Below are 16,233 nucleotides of genomic sequence, written 5' to 3' on the forward strand. Positions count from 1 at the left end.
AGCGCACATGAAGGGATAAATCGAAAGCGCGCTGAACACTGAGGCGGGAACGGACAAAAAGGAAAACTAGATGGTTTGGAACAGATTCTGATTCAAGGTTTGAAATTGAGGTAAGGATTTACAGGGATTAGGATTAGATCTAGGGCAGCGATTCTTAACCTGGGTTCGATTGAACGCCGTGGGTTCGGTGGAGGTCAAGACACACACCTTTAGATTCCTAAAACCATGAATAGATTCATTTATATATCTCTTTTCCCCATAAATTCTTAAGAAAATAAAAATGTAAAAGCAATTTTTTTTTTTTTAATCTTACTGTTTTCTTGAAATGTACTGTTCACATGAATTTAAAAGTATTTTTCTCACATTTATGAAAGACCTGACTTATTATTATTTTATTACTATATCAGATTTTTTTTTTTTTAAGAATTGATTATTAAATATATCTTTTTTCCCCCATTAATTCTTTAAAAAATAGCATTTTAAAATAGATATATTTGTCTTACTATTTTCTTGGAACTTACTGTTCACGTTCTTACGTTTAAGGGATTATAACACGTGTTACTTTCATTAATAAACTAAATCATTTGACCAGTTACTTAATATTTGTGGGGTTTTTATCATGTCCTTGACATTTAAGAAGAATTGATGTGCCGTAATTAATCAATATTGGATTGAATCGGAAGTGAATCGAATCAAATGGGGGGAAAAAAAAATCGAAATCGAAATTGAATCGATTGAACTGCACTTTGCACTTTGAATGCAGTCAACGGCATGTTATCTCATCTCTTTTTTTTTGAGTCATTATCAAAGGATCCGAGCAGACGACTGGAATAATGACATCATTTTAGTAACAACAATACACCATTAAAAGGCGGCCATATTGCCGATACTTTTGAAAAGCAGAGAGAAAGTGACAGAGTTTGAGAAGTTCCCCCGTCACGGTGACATCAATTAACAGCAGGAGCCTGATGAATATTCAGCCGCGCTTTCATTTCCTGTCACATGGGAGCAAAGTGGCGGCCGTGCGTGCGTCTTCCATCTTATTAAGGACTCATTGACTTTGATCTTCGCGCGACTGTATTTGTTGCTCTCTCTTTTTTTTTTTTTCACGTTCACAAAACAACAAGTGCAACGGGGAAGCCATGTCAAGCGAGTCGAAGTCGGAGAGAAAAATTCACAGCCGTGTTGCAACGTATCAGCGTCAAACTCGCAAGAATATTATCTTAATTAGAAACGTCAACGTCGGCTCCTTGAGGGGAACTTTGCTGGAATTCATTTGTCGAAGAATAAAGCGCTTATTCATCAGTGTTGAACGGAAGGTGGACGGCGCGATGGTGGGACGGCGCGATGGTGGGACGGCGGGACGGCGCTCCATTAGTCATGCTTAAATCCTCTTCCTGTCTGGCAGCAGAAAATCAATCCAATATTTTTGAAAATTGCGCCCCTGAAGCCAGATTCATTTGGTCTCCAGAAGAAAAGACACCCAGCAGGTGCTGGATTTCACTTTCCTTTCCTTTCTTTGGTCCTTCCTCGGGTCTCCTGACGGCCTCACGACTCTGGCTGGAAGTGTTCGGTTTAGGGAAACGGTATGGGATTTTTTTTTTTTATATATATAGGTTTTAGGTGAACTAACTAACACATTTTCACCCACATACAAAAAAAAATAAAAATACAAAAAATATATATATATATATAAAAAAAGGAGAGCAATGATGATGACATGTCAAATCGGTAAAATTACGAATGAACAATACTGAGCTCTCCAGAGAAAAAAAAAAAAAAAGAAAAGAAGAAAAGACACAGGAAGTCGGCCATTTTGGTCAGCATTTCCGCTTCCCTTTGACAAGCTTTTCAGAGAGATCTTGAATCTGGAAAAGTTTGCGGAAGTCCTAACCTTGCTGTTTGTTTACTGAGCGATGGAATGCAGTCACCTTCATCCTGTTCTCAGCTAGTGAGACTTTTGGAGGTCAAAACAAACACTAGGCCAAAACTGTATACAATCAATGTCTAATGGCCGATTTCTTTTTGTCAACGTTGACACAAGGAAGGGCCGTACCATCGAATCAATCATATAAAAAAGAAGTGAACACAAAGTTATCTCCAAGTATCTTCGGCCGTTCCTACTTTCAGCAAACACCTTCTTTTTTTTCTTTTTTGTTCTCCTGGCGATGTAGCGCTAACGAGCTACATGCCGTTCCCGCGCTGCAGCGAGAGCAATGGCCGGGAAGGCAGCACAGACGCGAGGCGGCGTCCGAAGGGTTAAAACGTTAAGGAGGAGCACATGGCTGCCGGTTGACTTCACTCTGACCCGCCATCGATCCGCCCTCTGCCAGTTAGCCGGGCCGCGCCGGTCCAGGGTGAGGCCATGCCGAGGAGGCAATTACGGCGAAGAAATACCTTTTTCGTCATGTTTAGCCGGCTTGCACGCCAATTATTTTTGCGCTGTAAGCATTTTAGGTGTCATGAGGTACGCGTGCTGATGAGATTCAATACAACAAAAGCGTTGGTCTTTATAATGTATCATCATTTCTTTGTCCTTATTCTTCATCACACGAGGACCAAAAACAAATGACAATCTTCCCCTGAAGCTAGTTTCGCTTAGCATGAAAATTAGCCGGCATGTCGAGCAAGATTTGGAAAACACGCAGGCAATCTGCAATTGAGATTTAAAACAGACGTGTCCGTCAAACATCGGCCTCGCGATTCCCTTTCAAATTCAGCCCTTCAGGCATGTTTATGATTAGCAACGGCAAATTTGGCAGGCGTGTTTAGAATAGATTTGGATTCAAATTGACATCTCGGCAAAATGTTGTCAAATTTGGCAAATGGTGAAAAATATTCATTACAAAAATAGATTCAGATCAGTTTGCCATGACAACAAGAAATTTGGTAGATTCTTTGTCAATCATGAGGTGACCCACCAAAAAGTTTCAAGAATCCAAGACTGAAAAGGAAGTCGGCCATTTTGGTTTGAAGTGGCCATGTTACTATTCTTGAATATTTTGTTGTTGTTGTGAAACTTGTGCGACTTAATCCATTCCATTTATCGTTTTTGACTTTGGACGGCGATTTAAAGCGTGGCCTTAAATGATCGATTTGCGCCCCCAAAATCTAACCATTATCCTGGGTTTCAAAAAAAATAATAATTAAAAAAAGACTAGAGGTTTTCATTGGGGGGGGATTTTGTCCGATTGCAATGCGTAATTATGAGCCGTTGAGTCGTTTATATTTTTCATGAAAAAGTTTTCTGAAGGCTTCATTCCCGAGAGCTTTTCATCTTAAGACCGTTTATTTCTGATAAAATGTCAAAAGATGTATAAAAGACTATATTAGCCGCTAATGCTTTTAGCAAAGGAAGCCAATCAAAGCCGCTGTCCGATCGTGTCACAATCGGTAAATAAACGACAGCGACGCCACCAAAGGCTTATTTACGTCCGACGTGGCGCGCCGGAGCTCAAAGGAGACGCGTCGGCGTGGCGCTGACAACGGCGGGCTGATGAAAGCGGCGAGAAGAGGCGCTGGCGACATATCGGATGGCCACGTTGCGGAAAAATAATGACAGCCGTGAATAAATATAGACGCGCTTGTCACTTGGGGGAGGTCATCGCGTTTGTCGGGAGAGAAGACGTCATTCGATTGTTGGTCTGCGGAGAACGTCAACAAAGGGATGGAGGAGGCGTGAGCGCCCACGGCGCGCGGCGTGCAGAAATCAACACGTCGTCTCCTTCTTCTTGATTCCCGGGAGTTTGCGTCCAGCCGCTCTCCTCACGCGGCTTCCGTCGGGCCTGCGAAGAAGCCGCGTGACGGCAAACAGCGGCGCTTTCACTCCTTCAAAATAAACCGCAGTCGTGTTCTTGCTTTGTTTTGGCGGCTTCGTCAGACGTTTCCTGATGAGCGATCTCCACTCGCAAACGGCTCGTACATTTAAATGCTGTGGCCCGGTGGCTCGGGTTCCAAAAATGTTGCGCAACCTTTTGTTGTTTGGAAGTCGGGTTACAAGCCAGGACTGGGGTTCAAGTTCAAACTAGGGTTTCAAGTCGGGGTTATGGTTTCAAACGAGTCAGCTTCGAGGTTCAAATCAGCGTCAAGGTTTCAAGTCCATGTTTCGAGTTTTAAAACAGCATCAGGGTTTTAAGACATGAAAGTGGGGTTCAAGTCTGGGTTACGGTTTCAAAGAAGGGTGACGACGACAAGTCCGCCGTAAGGTGTCAAGCCTGTGTTTGGGTTTTAAACCAGCATTGGGGGTTCGAGTCAATATTAAGGTTACAAGCCTAGGTTAGGGTTCGAGTGTGAAGTATGGTTTCAAACAAAGGTTTGAAATCAACGTGAAGGTTTCAAGCCTGAGTTACGGGTTAAGTCTGGGAAAAAGTCTCAAATAAAAGCTTGGAATCAGCATTGACGTTTCAAAACTGTGTTAGAGTTTTAAACCAGCTTTGGGGTTTCAAGTCAGTATAAAGGTTGCAAGCCTTGGTTAGGGTTCGAGTCTGGGCAACAAAGGTTTCAAATCAGCATTATGTGTTTTGAATTTGAGTTAGACTTTCAAATTAGGGCTTTGGGCTGGATTTTTTTCCCCTCCGAGTGAGGCTAGTTGAAGTTTCCCGCGGCTGCAAAGTTGCTTGTTGAACTTGGTGGGTGACGTGGGTGACGTGCCTGACGGCCGATTAACTGCAGTTGAGGCGCATTCTAGAAAGAATGGCGCACGTACCGTGAGGTGGCGCTGACGGCCCCCTACCGCCTTTTGTTATTTTTGGGGCTGCTAATATTTGACGGTGGCAAATGTTGAGCTTGACAAACTCCCGTCGCTCGCAGGCGCCGCTCGCAGCGGGAACGTCAATGCTAAAAAAAATGCTGCAAAAGGACCAACAGCACGCCAGCGAAACCATCTGTTGTAACAGCAGGATCGGGAGACGGCGCATCAAGGTTTCATGACGGGATTCGGGTTTCAACTCGAACGTGAAAGATGTGGTTCAAGGCAAGGCAGCTTCATGTAGCGCATTTTCATAAACAAGCTAACGTCACAGAACATTTACAGGCAAACCAAGACGAGATATTTAACAGCCAGGAAGGGAAATAAAAAGTCGCTTACTAAAATGACTAAAAGAACGAATAGAGAAATCAATTAAGAGTCTGCTGCTGCGACAAAATCAGAAATCTCGCAGCCAGTGAAGAAAGGCCCAAAGCCTCGTGGCTAGCAATTAGCATCAAGAACAACAATGGCCGTTATCTTGCGTGATGTCGGCTTCCTGGAGGCCGCGTGCTAATGAAGGCGGCGCTAAACGGCGCTGATGTTTTTGGCCGGCAGTTCACACTTCCTTGCCACAAAGACGACGACGAATCCTGAAGGAACGTCGTCGCGCTGATGCAAATCGCGTTAATCTTCTGTTAGCCGTCTTGCTCTCTCGTCTTTGTTGGCGGCGGCTGACGGAACGGCGGCGCCTTCGCGGAGATAGCGGCCCGCTGTCTTCTGTGACGGCGCTGCTAGGTTGGCCACCAGGTGGCGTTATGACAAATTTCTGACAATAAATGCTTGCAGCTTTAATTATTATTCTTTTTGTTCATATGCATAAGGTATTGTTTTTTTTTTACACATATTGGATTTTAATTATTCATCAATTTTATTGGAGTAATAATTAACTCTTCATCATGTCTCTATATAATAAAAAAAAATAATGGGTGTTTTTTCTTATCAATAGTTCAATCACATTCGTTCCTACGCCTCCCACTAATTACTTTATTATTATTATTATTATTATTATTATTAAAATCACCTTTCAACTCTAATAATAATTTTTCATGGACACACTCATTGTCTAATAAAACACGACGTACAATCCCACGTTAGACTTTGAGAAAAACAGTCATGCAAAACAGTGCGAGGGATTGAACACAATCAATGTCAATTCTAAACTGCCGTCTGTATGCATGAATGTGCCCGCTGTCCGCGCCCGCTGTCCGTGCCCGCGCTCCGTGCCACACGCGCATACGCACTGCTTAGCTGAGATGGGAAATAATATAGATCGGTAATACAGCAGATGTGGCCAATCCCACGTCTCACTTATTTTCTCTCACGCGGCACTCGAGGATGAAAAAAAAAAAAGAATCATAAATGGCGTCGAAGCATCGAACCATCGCACGGAATGAGAGTACATATGTACATCGTGAAAATCGTCGCGCAAACGTCACCAAGTTCATAAAGTGGACTTACAAAGATGACGCAACATTTCAACCACACAAGGGAATGAACCCAAATTTGAATATAAAGGTAATTCCTAATATAGCCATTGTTTTAGTCATATGTTTTTATATCTGGCTAACATGAGCCAAAATGAAGTAAACATTGGGCTAACACCAACATTGGAACATTGAGAAACTATTGGACTAACTTTGGCTAAAATCTGGTTAAAACTATTCTAAAAGGGCTAATATTAAGCTAAAATTAGCCCAAGGCTAGAAGCATTTTAAAATGAGGCGAATATTGGTTGACCATGAGTAAGAGATGAAACATTAGTGTAACACTGTTTTAACATCAGGATAACGTTTAGGATCATGTAAAGCAAATATTGGGATAGCATCTGGCTAATGTCAGGCTAACGCCGGCCTAACATTGAGCTAATACTCGATCAAATTAAGGCCACTAGGCTAACAATCAGGCTAACAATGCTAATCCACACAATCTTAATGTTGCGCTAATTCCAGCCAACGTTGGTCTTAATATGTGGCTCACATTTATTAAAAAAAATAAAAAATTATAGTTAATGTTTGGATAATATGGGGCTCATATTTATAAATAAGAATCCGTTAAAAGAAAAAGTTTGTCTTCCATAAAAGTGAAGTGAAAGTTGTAAACAAATAATTGCTGGCCTTCACCTCATCAGCGACTGGAAATACTCGCTAGACGGCCGAGGTTGAAGGTGGCCTCGGCGCGTGGGCGTCGTCTGACAGCATTTGACAGCTGTCAGTCTTCGTCAGGCTTTGGCGCAATTCCACCCGTGCGAAACCTCAGCTGCTTGGCCGGCGTTTTTATTTTCACCGGCAAATTGATGGATTCGCGCCTCACCTGTTCCCTTCCTTCGCCTGGTTAGCGCCCTAATATGATTGGCCGCCTGCAACGATGCACCGTGACGACTTCTTTAGCCGCTCATTAGCGCTAACCAATGTTGAGCTGTAACCATTGTTAGGGTTTGGGCCGACTCTCTCGTAGTTCCAACATAATGCATGATATTAAAGTCAATCTCTATCGGAAATATGACATATTTTGTGGGGATAAATAAAAAGTCATAATTCTTCAAGAAAGTTGTGTTTTTCTTCTCTAAGATAAACACATTTACAAGGGAAGAATTTCTTATTTTTTAAAAAAGTTTAAAGGAGAAAAAAGACAAGGCAAGTAAATAAAAGAAAATGAACATGTTTGAAAATGCCAGATGTTGGAAGAAAGTAAAAAAAAAAAAAAAAAGTGCAAAGGTTCTGTCTTGATGGCCCGTTTGCGCTAGCAAAAATATTGACATTTGAACAAGAACAACTACTGACATTTCTGTCATTTCTCTCGCAAGTTAACCTTTTCTAGTGTGTTTCCTCACATTAGCGAGTTTCTTAGCCAGCTTGCTAACCTTAAAGCCGCTTTCAAAGTGGACAAACTATGAGAAGAAATGCACTTGGAATTTCACAAGAAGTCCCAGCAGTCCACATGTTGTGGCGTCACAACATTAGTGAAATACTTTTATCAACTCAAACTCCGCATGCAACTTAACCTCGTGGCAATGTGCCCAAAATACTCATGTTGCTATCTTGCTGTGTGTTAGCAACCACACTGTTAGCATGGTACCATCTGCTTCTCTCTTTTCCGGTCATTAAAAATCAACACGATTTGCAAAATTGAATATACGAAGAAAGCGCTTTGTTGTGACGGTTACCGTACGTGTAACAACAACAACAACAAAAAATCGTTCAATTGGATATCCGTCTTGTAATAATAATAATTATACCTTGATTTACAAGATCATTTAAGCCAAGCCTTACCTCGTAAACCAAAGTATGACTATTCAAAAGCGTCTCTGCTAATAGTGATGTTGTCGTCGGGTAGATTTGTCTCGTCTTGCCCTCCCACTTGATGTGTTAATTCGCCGCCTGTCTGTCAAACTAATCTGCATGCTGACCTTTACTTTTGGCGCTTGTCATGTGACACCAGTTGACGTCAGATAGGAGCACTATAGCGCTATATTATCTGTTTATATGAAATTATATTACGTTTCATGGCCGCGTGTGAGCGTCCTGCTGCGTCCTGCATTTCCATTCAGCGGTCATAACGCAGATATCATCTTTTGGTTATTGGGATATTCGGCCATCGATTATTTGTCAGCTTGTCTCAGGATGCAAAGCCTGAAAGGCAATTTCATTAGCTCTAAGCTCACTTTGCCACGTTTAGAAACGAGACATGCAGGAAGCTAATAAGACGTCAAACTATGACGCAGTTTAATTGCCGGGAAATCTGCTGCCGAGACGGAATAGTCGCCTGAAAACGAAGCCGAGCCTCATCGGAAACAAGGGTGCTACTCTTAAATAGCATGAGGCTAACATTTAGCCACAATCAGGCTAAAAAGAGCAAATATCTGGCAAACACAAAGCTTAACCCGACCTACTTTGTTTACTTAAGAACTTTTAAAATACAAAGTAACTCATACCTGTTAGCTAAAGTGCGGCTAACGCTAGGCTAACATTAGTACAAATGAAGCAAACATCCGGCTAACATAGCTAGCTACATTTATTATTATTCCTGTGATGTAGATTATATACAGTATGTTCACGCTAATACACTCATATAGATTATGAGAACAACCAACAACAAAAAATAACAAAGTTAACGCCAGACTGACATTGTGCTAATATTATCCTAAAACTGGACTCCAAGTCAAGCCACTTTAAAATCAAAAAAGTCTTTATAAACTTTTGCTTGGTAGAGTGCCATGAGATTTTTTTTTTCTAGTGTCAAATATGTATCGTATCTGTCTTGGATTGTCGATGGGAAAGAAATCCGGGAAAGCTGAAATAGTGAAGGCGATGTCCTCAAATTCCCACTTTTGCGAATGACAATCTTATTACACTTACAATCCCGTACGCTATTATTTTAAATGTAATAGTGTGTGTTTGCGAAATGACTTGTTGCTCCATTCGATTTCGTTGATGGAGCGCGTGTCAAAAAGTGCGGCAGGCATGTGCTCGTCTTCGTCAGCCGCTAACTGGCTTCCTTCATTAGCGACGTGACAGCGTCGCCGCTCGCTCGGCTAAATTGCATTCCAAATAAATGTCAGCTTGATGTGGAAAAATAGAACTTTGCCGTCAGGTGAGGGTGCGACACGTTATTTTATTAGATTTTTTTTTTTTTTTTTACATATTTCCTGCCGCCGTAACGTCAAATGAATTTAGACGCGCGCTTCCATAACCACGGTTGACATTTCAGGAAAATACAGATTGTGTGGGGGGGGTCAAGATGACCTGTCAAAGTGAAAATAGGTGTGTAGGCTGTGTCTTAATGAGCAAACAAAAGTGACATGGATGTAATGTCTGCATTGTGTGAAAGGTCCATGGCATGAAAGTTCTCATGCATTTACAAAATGTGATTTATAGCGACGACAGCGTAGTTTAAATGTGTTTGAATTATACAGTGACCCCTTGACCTATCATTTTAAGTTTGCAACTAGTCAAATATTTAATTGGGGTACGTATTTATATGTGTTTTGGTCTGCAATGTTTATTATTGATATATTTTGGTAATGGAGGTTTGGATTGCCCCTCATGCAAAAAAAACAAAACAAAAATAGGCATTGAAGTATATTGACCCCCCCCAAAAAAATTTTTTTTTTAAATCTGCTAATATGTAAATTCGTGGGAGCCAAACCACAAGTATGTGGTCCACTGTAGTAGAGGAAACATGTTTCTAATAACTTTTTTTTTTATTAATCAGGGCCTTTGGGCCGCCATTTGCCCATAAGGTTGTCGTTTGCTAGTCTGCTGTTAACTTGATTTCTTTCTTTATTTTATTGTCAGTATCGTACAAAACCCGAACCAAAACCGAGCACTCCATGTAGTCTTTTTCTACTTTCCAATGAACACCAATTAGGCTGCTTTTGGCAGACCGCGCGTACCCCTGGACATGCCCGGTAGCGGCGGGATAATTAGGCTAGCGAGTCCAGGCTCGTTCGCACGTTGCACCGCCGGCCAGGAGGAATTGCCGGCGACCTTTTAAGGAGGAATAAGAAGCAGGTATGAGATTGGTAAAAGAGAGGGAGCGAATGAGGAAGAGGAGAGAGGAGGGGGAAAAGTTTCCAAAAGGGCAAAATAGCCACAGGCATCAGACGCTAGTGGCAGGATGCTTTTAAGAAGAAATGGTAATACTTGTGCTCTAAAAGTCCATCGGCCTCCTGGAAGAATCTCTTACGGTAAATGGGATCGCAGCTGGAGCTTCCGTGGGGGAAAAAAAAAAAAGAGACCACAGATGATAGAGAAGCAGTGTAGAATAAGAGCACACACACTTGCCAGCAAGGTGCATATTGCTGCGGATTCCCACATTTAGATCATTTGATCGTTCCAATTCGACATCTCGGAAGCTGTCACGCACACCGGCAAGATGGCGAAAAAAACGGCAAGAAAAAGGCAGCTTTGACAGGCCGTTTAGAAGAAGCGCAACACAACGGCAGCCTGCCGCTCCTTCGGGACCCGCCGCCAGCCCTCCTTCGTGGTCAGTAGTCAACGTGCGGGTCCGAAGGGGCGGGCCCTGCCGCTGTCAGATAAGCGGGCCGGCGGACAGACGGGCCGCTGGGATGTGAGCAAGATGGCGGCTGTTCTTGTTCTTGTTGTTGGGGGTCCAAACGTGATTACCAGTATTTTCACAAGAAAAAAAGGAAAAAAGGTCATTCTCATCAGATGCATTTTTTTTTACATGAAAAAACTATTTAATTTAAAAAAAAAAAAAAAATTATTGACATTTTTTTCTCAATGACTTCTTACCAGGTGACTTATTTCACAGCAAGATATTTCAAAATAGCACCGAGTTTCCGCCAAGTCATTAAAAAGCATTAAAAGTCATTAAATGGATTTGGCTAAAATAAAAAAAACATTCAACAAAATTGTGAATTACCGTTGATGAAAAAAATGTTTGATCAGCTCATCAGAAAGCTCTGCATGAACGTGCTAACGATCCTGTTGATTGGAATCAGCTGCGTTGGAGCTCGCAAACAACCTGCAGGACTCTTGAGGACCGAGTGGAGTTTGCCTACAACTGGTTTCAACTCTTAAAAATGAAAACTCCCCAAAAAGGATGACTTGCTTTTCATGCAGTATAATTAAGACAAAATTCAGCTTCCTTCTTGCGTTAGTTTTTTTTAATTTTATTTTTTACTTCTCAAAAACATCGCGAGAAGGGTCCCAAGGGGCGGACCCTGGTTGTCTCAGATAAGCGTGGCGTCGGAACCTTGGGGACGCCAGCAAGATGGCGAGCGTTATTGTTATTGTTTTTGGAAACATGAGTGAGAGTCAGCTGGATAACAAGCAGCCCGCTTGATTCAAGTACTATATATATTTTATTTTAAAAAGCCGACTAATTGGCAGTGTGATGTTCTTCACAGACGACACGGCGGCGAGACTCGCGCGGCATTATCGAGGCGCCCAGGCGGACGTCGGCGGCAAACATGGGCCACGCCATCAAAGGCCGAGTCGGCGGACTGGGAAAGGTCCCCGCGGCCGCCTTATCTCCCGCAGCCACTTGGAGGCCGCGCCAGGCTGCAGCCGCTGGCCAAGCTCTGATGTCAAGACAAGCCAGCTGCGTGCCAAGGTGGGCAGCACAAGAAAGTCAAGCCACTCGCAAAAGGGGGTCACGGGCGGGAGTGGGGGGGCGAGTGCGTCTTTACCCGATTAGCACCCCTTGCGATGTCCTTTCGCAGGTTTACGGTCGCCACGGCAACCAAAGACGAGCGCTAGCAATTCAGTGCATTTTCATCCAATACATGTTTAATTAAAACTAAATGTTTGCAACAAAAAAAATCGGATTTCTTTATAATATGAAAATTGGTGATTGATTGGTGACATGGAACTAAGTTGAAGTGAGAAGGAGGAGCTTATTTTGCCGCCATTTTGTGGCATCAAAAGGCAATTGGCCCATTCCTTCCTCTGTGGCAGTGCAGGTGCGCTGGGAGGTGTTGTTTGGTTGTTGTTTTTTTCCAAACTCATACTGTGCTCCTCCCCAGGTCCCCCTCTCTTTTTCATTGGTTTTTGGATGGGATGTTACTGTGTTCAATTTTGCTGTACCTTGTGGTACAATGACAACAATTCTGACATCATTTTACACAGCCGCTAATTGCACGCACATTTTTGTTATTTTTCAAGATTTTTTTTTCTAAACAACAAAAAAATATCTTACCACTTAAGCGGTTTTGGGGAAAAAGATAAACATTTTCTGAAAATAGTCATGCAATTATATTCTCCAAAAGAAAATATCAATTAATTCTAGTAATATTTTCCCCTTCTAAGATTGCAAAAAAAAAAAAAATCTCTAAGGAAATATCTTCTTTTTTTTTTTACAAGATTCTGACATTATTTCCTTAAAAAACACAAATTGATATGAAGAAATGTGCTTTATTTCAACAAAGCTTCCCCGTCCCGCATTGTGTGTCTGCTGCGGCCTCATCATCATCGCCATCTTCATCATCCTCACTGCATCCAGCGGGGGTAAGTTATTTTTGAAAACGTATTTGCTTGATTATGCAGTACGGCGGTAACCCTTGAGAGCGCGAGCTGATTAAAAGAGGAGACGTCGGGAAAAAGACAACAAAAACAAGAACAAGAGAAGAGGAGGTGCGACACTTAACGCTGAAAAATTTCAAATGTATTTAGTTGAACCCACACAATTACCTGGTTTAAATAATGCTAACAGCCCGACGTGCAACATGAACTGGCAAGGAAATGCGATTAGGCTCGTTATGATGCCGCGTAAGCCAATGCGGGACCTTTTGATTTTAGCCTAATTAATCAACTACATAAATGTCAAAAATGTCATGTTCTTATCAGACTTTTCTCATCTGCCGTCAATTAGCATTCGCTCAGTATGCTAATGAGCGCGCACGTTTTGAAGCTATCCTACGATTAGGCCTCCTTTAAAGCTTGGCTTAGCCGCCGTTTGACTTTAAACCGAATGAAACGTGCATGCGGGGTGCTCTCTTTCCTGATTATACGCCACGGCTAGGAATGGCGCGTCGTCGAGGCCAAACAAACACAATTTGGCCCATTTTTACACAACCGATGGGGAAAATGCTAAAATGTACTATTTTAAAATGTGGCTACATTATTCAATTTTGTTTAATTAACCCGCCTTTAAGGCAAATGCTGAGTGGGCTTCAGACAGCAGAGTAAAACAAAAAAAGCAACTGTGATCTGTGATGACATCATCTGCAATCTTGCACTTCCTGACAAACGTACTTTGCAGCTATTCTTTCAGTCCAGAATTTTTTTTTATTTTTCTTCTTCATTATTCTGACAACATCTGTAATCGTCCCAATGAATTCCACATCAAAGAATTCCCCTTTAGTTTTTTTGTATTGGTATCGTTATTTATTTGTATTAGCCTTGTTATAGTGATAAAACTTTATCTTATTTAATGATTAATTTTAGTATGATTATCAATTTACCACATGCGGTCAGATGTGGCAAATCCAGGTTTAGAAATTAAAAACCCTGCCACAGTTTAGCTTTGGTCCCTGGTGCTAGCCAGCTAGCTAGCTAGCTAGCAGGTAAACAAGCACCATAGGAGCTAGCTAGGTAGCTAGCTAGCTAGCACCTGGGGTTAAAGCCAAACTGTGGCAGGGTTTTTACTTTCATGACCTGGATTTGCCACCTCTGATCCAGTATCTGGTGAAATCTGTGCTCCACACTTCAGGATGTAACTGACTGCAAAGGATTAAATTATACTATTAAAGTAAATAAAAAATATGATCAGACAAACCAAAAATCATTGAAAAGATGTGGTTTCAATGCAAGAAGTCTTTAGCACATTGCATGTTAATTAGTGACAGACTTGTTACCCCGTCGGGCCTGAGGTTCACATAGCATGTGTTGCTATTCGGCCTTGGTCGCCGTGACAACCCGCCCGTCTGAGGATTAGCGCGTCCAAGGTCATGTGTGATGAACCTGCTACGACGGATTAGAAGACCAAGAAGTCCAGTGCGAGGCTCAGTTTGCGGGATTACAGTCACACTTCTGAGGCGGCTCGTCATTAGAAAGAAAAAAGGAAAAAAAAAGCTCTTAATGCGCGCCACCCGCTGCGTTCGTTAAAATCATCATGACCAAATATGGTCAGAGTCCCTTTGAAGTCGGGAGACGACTTCACCGACGCACTCAACTTTTATCAGGCGGATCAGAGTTTGTGTCGGAGTGATGAGCGTAGTGTGACGCCCGCCCGCTGTTATCGTCCCGTATGACACATTATCAGCGCCTTAGCGCAAGATTTGAAATGATGACATTAAAAAAAATACAAAATAAATCTGACAGCAACATCTTCTTTACTTTCATGTCCATAGAAGTTCTAAATGAAGCACACTTGCTTATTTCGATTCACAACATTAAAGCACTATATTTATACACGTCTATTTTATTTACAAAAAAAATGGCAGAAAAAGCCTACTAGAACATCTGAACTTTATTTTGTGTTCATTAATCAGAGGCACTTGCTGACTTGTTACCATGAGTTTAAATGTTTCATTGGTTCACACAGCCTCAACCCCAGTTTGAAGAGGGTGTGCACATTTATGCAACCCCACCTCAGTTGCTTATTTTTCCATCTCCTCTTGCAAAGAATGAATTTCTTTCCACCAGTTGAGTAGCTAACGAGCGTGTTTAGTATGTGCTTTTGCCCCATCTGCGGCAGATTGTCGTTTAATGTGTCAGCGCAAAGCGCTTGTGTCGTTATTTACGAGCGCGAGCGTCACAGCCTGCGTACACAAAACATCAAAACCAAAACGTTTTCTCTTCAAATCTCCCAAACAGAGACAGGCTGCCGCTCGGCAAACAAACTCAAGGAAGGAACAAATGAAGTGACGAGGAGTGAGATTAGTGCAGCACGCATGATGGATGACGGCCATTTTCATTCTTTTCTTTCACGAACGTTCAAGGTGCTTCTGACAAATGCATTCCGCATACTCGTTAAAGTACATTCATCACATTAGTACAATATTACAAAAGCATCGTTTGAATTCATACAACTAAATTTTTGATATTAACAAAACCAAGTTCATCATATAATTATTAATTTTGAGTTCATTTAAAGTTTCTTTAACGCCGCTAAGTCGCAACGCAGCAGACACGTCCACGCTAGCTAGCTAGCTCCCTAGCCGTCAACCAAGCACCCGGGGAGCTAGCTAGGTAGCTCACTAGCTAGCACCCGGGGCTAAAGCTGTTTTTTACTTTCTGGACCTGGGTTTGCCACCTCTGCACTGGATTTCATCCTCTGCCTTTTTTTCAGTAAGCTTCAGGTTATTGTCCATCTGCACTGTAAAACACTGTCCAACGTGTTCTGCCGCATTTTGCCTGAAACGCTTCAGATTTCATCAGATTTCGACATCATAAAGCTTAGCATAGTTCAAGAGGAGTTCAAGAGTGGCTTGGCCTCAAGATCCTTCAGTTTCTTGGCTACTGGTTGAAAAGTCCACATTTCAGATCCCTCAAAAGGTTTTCTGCATGCCCTGCTTGCCCTGGCTGATGTTTCGGGTCATTGTGGTGCTGGACGACCCACTTTCAGTTTTCCTTTTACACCCGATGGCTTTGTTCGCCGGCATGTCAATGCAGTGACGTCGCCCTTTGCAGCAAATAACTGCTGGTGTCATCATGTCTGACCTGCAAAGGTGCCTGCCACATTTGTCACACCTGTGTGCGCAAGGCGTGCAGCCGCCGCCGCACAGCCTTTGTCACATGCTAAATAACACAAGCCTTTCTCACGCCGCAAAAATGACGGCTTTGGCTGGCATAAAGCTGGATAAACACAATCTTAATGTCAGCGTTTCGTTCACAGCTCTTCCGTTAAATATAGGACAATCTTTTCATTGCTACTGGCTGGAAATGGGTCAGGGCGGCAAGCAAACGTAATCATGTAAAAAATGATAAGGCTCGGAAATAGATGAGGCGGACAAATAAAAAGACTTTCTGCAAAAGGCCATTTTCCTCACGCAGCCCGCATAGGAAACACCTTCGCCTTCA

At 42.4% G+C, this 16,233-nt stretch overlaps 1 protein-coding gene across 1 annotated transcript in view; it reads left to right on the top strand.

The window, feature by feature from the left end:
• LOC144040445 (cadherin-10-like) overlaps positions 1-16,233 on the top strand; it is an 83,240-nt gene that overhangs the window by 21,068 nt on the left and 45,939 nt on the right. Inside the window, exons 3-4 of the mRNA XM_077554626.1 lie at positions 11,619-11,824; positions 12,639-12,717. Coding sequence (XP_077410752.1) covers positions 11,619-11,824; positions 12,639-12,717 — 285 coding nt within the window. The remainder of the gene's footprint in view (positions 1-11,618; positions 11,825-12,638; positions 12,718-16,233) is intronic.

Source organism: Vanacampus margaritifer, chromosome 20 (assembly GCF_051991255.1).
Source record: "Vanacampus margaritifer isolate UIUO_Vmar chromosome 20, RoL_Vmar_1.0, whole genome shotgun sequence".
In the NCBI taxonomy this organism is placed as follows: Eukaryota; Metazoa; Chordata; class Actinopteri; order Syngnathiformes; family Syngnathidae; genus Vanacampus; species Vanacampus margaritifer.